General features: G+C 43.1%; 1 protein-coding gene across 1 annotated transcript; it reads right to left on the bottom strand.

The window, feature by feature from the left end:
- Window positions 1-889: 889 nt before the first annotated feature.
- Window positions 890-2,892, bottom strand: LOC120644035 (60S ribosomal protein L18a-like). Its single transcript, XM_039920570.1, has 4 exons — window positions 2,760-2,892; window positions 2,525-2,640; window positions 2,352-2,415; window positions 890-1,558 (listed from the first exon to the last, which is right to left on the bottom strand). The coding sequence occupies exons 1-4, from the start codon at window positions 2,772-2,774 to the stop codon at window positions 1,217-1,219; spliced, it is 537 nt and encodes a 178-aa protein (XP_039776504.1). The 5' UTR covers window positions 2,775-2,892; the 3' UTR covers window positions 890-1,216.
- Between the last annotated feature and the right edge of the window lie 237 nt (window positions 2,893-3,129).

The following is a 3,129-nucleotide window of genomic DNA, read 5'->3' as shown; positions in this document are numbered from 1 at the left end:
ACAAAGTTAATCAGAAATGCCATCATTATTAAGAAACTAATTCAGTTTCAATGCATTAAACATCTTAGCATTAACACAATTGGCTTAAAACCAGAAAAGCAAATTGATTGCAACAAGTCAAAGAAAAAAAGGAACAGATTATGTCAGGGTACGAAAGAACATTTGGGAATTCAAATTGTAAACAAAGGCAGCACTAAAAGTTTCAATAACAAGTAAAATGTTCTTTTAATATACAATGTCAGCAAGGATGCCCATCCATGTAACCAATCAGTTAATGGATTGAATATTTGAAACATCCAGGAGCAACAGTAATTTTGGCAACAGGGAAAAAAAGGAGACCAAACTTATTGTTGGAAACCTCGGCAAAGTTGCCCTCCCAAGTAGCAGGCTTTTCTGTTAACAACAAAGTATCAATACTTAAAACACCGAAATACTAACACTAACAAGCATAGTTAAGTTAATATACTCAATAAAACAAGAAACGGTCAGATTAACAAATAACTATGACAAACATTGGAAAAACTACTTCAACCATATCATGTTGCTACTGACTTGACAACTGGGCTGACTACGGCCACAAGTTTCAATAAATGGAAGTAAAATGTTCTTTTACTAGACAATGTTGGCAAGGATGCTCATCCATGTAACCAATGAGTTAATGGGTAGAATAGTTGAAACATCCAACAGCAACAGTAATTTGGGCAACAGGGAAAAAAGGAAACTAAATTTATTATTGGTAACCTCGGCAAAGTTGCCCTCCAAAGTAACAGGCATTTTTACGAACAGCAAAGCATCACTACTTAAAATACCAAAATACTACAACCAACAAGCAAAAAAACACTCAATAAAAGAACAAAAAAATATTAGATTAACAAATAACAATGATGGATACATTGGAAAAACTACTTCAACCACATCATGTTGCTACTGACTTGACAACTGTGCAGGCTACAGCCACGAGGCCATAAACAAACAGTACAATTTATGATGAACCCCAAAGCAGAAGGCATACGAATTATCCATTATAAGGCAGGTATGAGAAGGGGAGGGAGCGGTGGAAGAAAAGAGGACATTCATTAAGCTAATAAAGGCCAGCATAAGGACCTAAAACTAAAATATAGAAACAATAAGTTGCAGCAGATATGATTAATCTCAACTAGCAAGCCTCCAAACTGTCTGCGCTTACAGATTAGGAAGGGAGTCAGGGTGAGTTGGATCACATGAACAAGTTGGGCCTTGAAGCCTTGAAGGTCGTCTTCAGCTTCCTGGTTGGTGGTCTGACCATGCGGGACACAAGAGGGAACTTAATCTTGGAATTGTGGAACTGCTTGGTGTTGTCCCTCTTGCAGAGCTTGAAGTGGACTGTTGCTGTTTTAATGATTTGGATGCAGGGGGACCTCACACGGTGACGGGAGGCCATCTCATTGTACATCTGCTCCACAGAACCATTCAAGGTGGTGTCACGGTACTCCTTGTACATGTTGTGGTAACCTGTCCTGCTCTGGTAACGCAGCCAGATGCCGTAGTTCTTGATTGTTGTAGGGTTGCGCTCAAAGATCTGAAAAATACCAACCCTGTTTAGAAGCATACATGAAAAAGGAAACAAATACTACAACAATTAAGGGAGAACTAATACTAGAAGGAAGCAACATGTAACAAGTTCAAATTATCTACAACTTTTCAGCAGCTGATTAACTAGGATAGCGTCCATCCTCACCTAGCTCTTACAGCTACATTTACTTGCAGCTAGTCCAAATACATCACCAAGGAAACCTACTCAAAAACTTGAATCAGCTTGTCATAATCTTATCACCTAATATGATGCTAGAGTGCCAGACTACCGCTCATCTCGTTATGAAGTCTGGTCAATAGCAAGTAGGGTAGGGTGAGTTGCAACAGCAGAACTATTAGGTGAAATGTTTTACAGTGGACAGACAGCTGCAGCAGGAATTTGGCATGCATTAGCAAGTTGGAAGCTTACAAGTTTCAAACACACTATTGCTGAAAATTGGTATTATCTACCACACCTTATGCAGAAATGGAACCAGTCGCAACTTAGTGTGGAACAGCAGAAACTCATCACTCTAGTAATCAAAGGGCACGCCTATGTTACACAAATCACTACTCACTAGCAGTAAGTAGCGCAAGAATACACCATTCCATATGCACCTAACCCATCGGTAGAGAGGCACATCATTACTTATGCAGCTAGAGCAGGCATCAACCTCAAGACATTGGATTAACAATCGTTACACCCTTATCTACTGCATATTTACAACTTCAAAACCATTCGATCCACATGAATTCAAGCAGCATAGCAGCATTGCCGGTAAGAGGTGAACGAGCCGTACCTCGTTGATGGCGAGAATCTGGCCGTTGCTCTTCTTCACCTTCTTGAGCTTCCTCAGGAAGTACCTGCGCGCGCACAAGCCCACAAGCCGTCGTCAAAAAAACCACACCAAAGCAACCAAAGCAATAATCAGAGGATCACGGCATGGCCATGCCATGAGAGCAAGGCACTGACCAGAACTTGGACTTGGCGCGGACCTCGTTGGTGGCCCAGAGCTTCATGCGGTAGATCTTGGGGTGCTCATCGCCGGGGGTCGGCAGCGCGCGACCCACCACCTGGTACTGATGGAACTGCGCGCTCGAAACCAATCACACAAAAGCGGACGAGCTCAGCAGCCACGCCGGCAAGAGAAAACACGCGGTGGATCGAGAGGAGGCGGAGAAGGCGGCGGCGCGGAAGAGAAGCTTACCCTGTGGGCGACCATTTCTGCAACCTCGCGAGGCCGGCGGCGGCGGCGAGGGGACCTAAAACCTAAGAGTGGGGAAGATGGCGGCCGACAGGAGAGAGGAGGCGGAAGCGGAGGATATTTATCCGATGGGGCGAGAAAGAGAAACCCTAGTGGGCCGGGCCGCTAAGTTTGGGCTTGATTGATTTGTTCAATTCAATGGAGTGTGTTGGGCCCATATAATGTTGGGCCGTTCTCCGTAGTTAGCATCCTTCTGAGGATTAACTTTAAAAAAAACTATATACAGAAATAAAGAAAGAAAAAAAGATAACATTGGACAGAAGACTGCTCTGTCTTCTTCCCTCTGATAGTTCTGGGTCATCTGTTGTGTTTC

The sequence above is a fragment of the Panicum virgatum genome, chromosome 8K (assembly GCF_016808335.1).
Source record: "Panicum virgatum strain AP13 chromosome 8K, P.virgatum_v5, whole genome shotgun sequence".
Classification (NCBI taxonomy): Eukaryota; Viridiplantae; Streptophyta; class Magnoliopsida; order Poales; family Poaceae; genus Panicum; species Panicum virgatum.
Note: the sequence above shows the minus strand (reverse complement) of the source record. Positions and strands in the feature narration are given on the sequence as shown.

Excerpts from the sequence above, each read along its gene's own strand:
- LOC120644035 (XM_039920570.1), bottom strand. Across the intron at positions 2,416-2,524 it reads CGCGCCAAGTCCAAGTTCTG|GTACTTCCTGAGGAAGCTCA; the intron begins GTCAGTGCCTTG and ends GTGCGCGCGCAG. Across the intron at positions 1,559-2,351 it reads AGATTCTCGCCATCAACGAG|ATCTTTGAGCGCAACCCTAC; the intron begins GTACGGCTCGTT and ends GGTATTTTTCAG.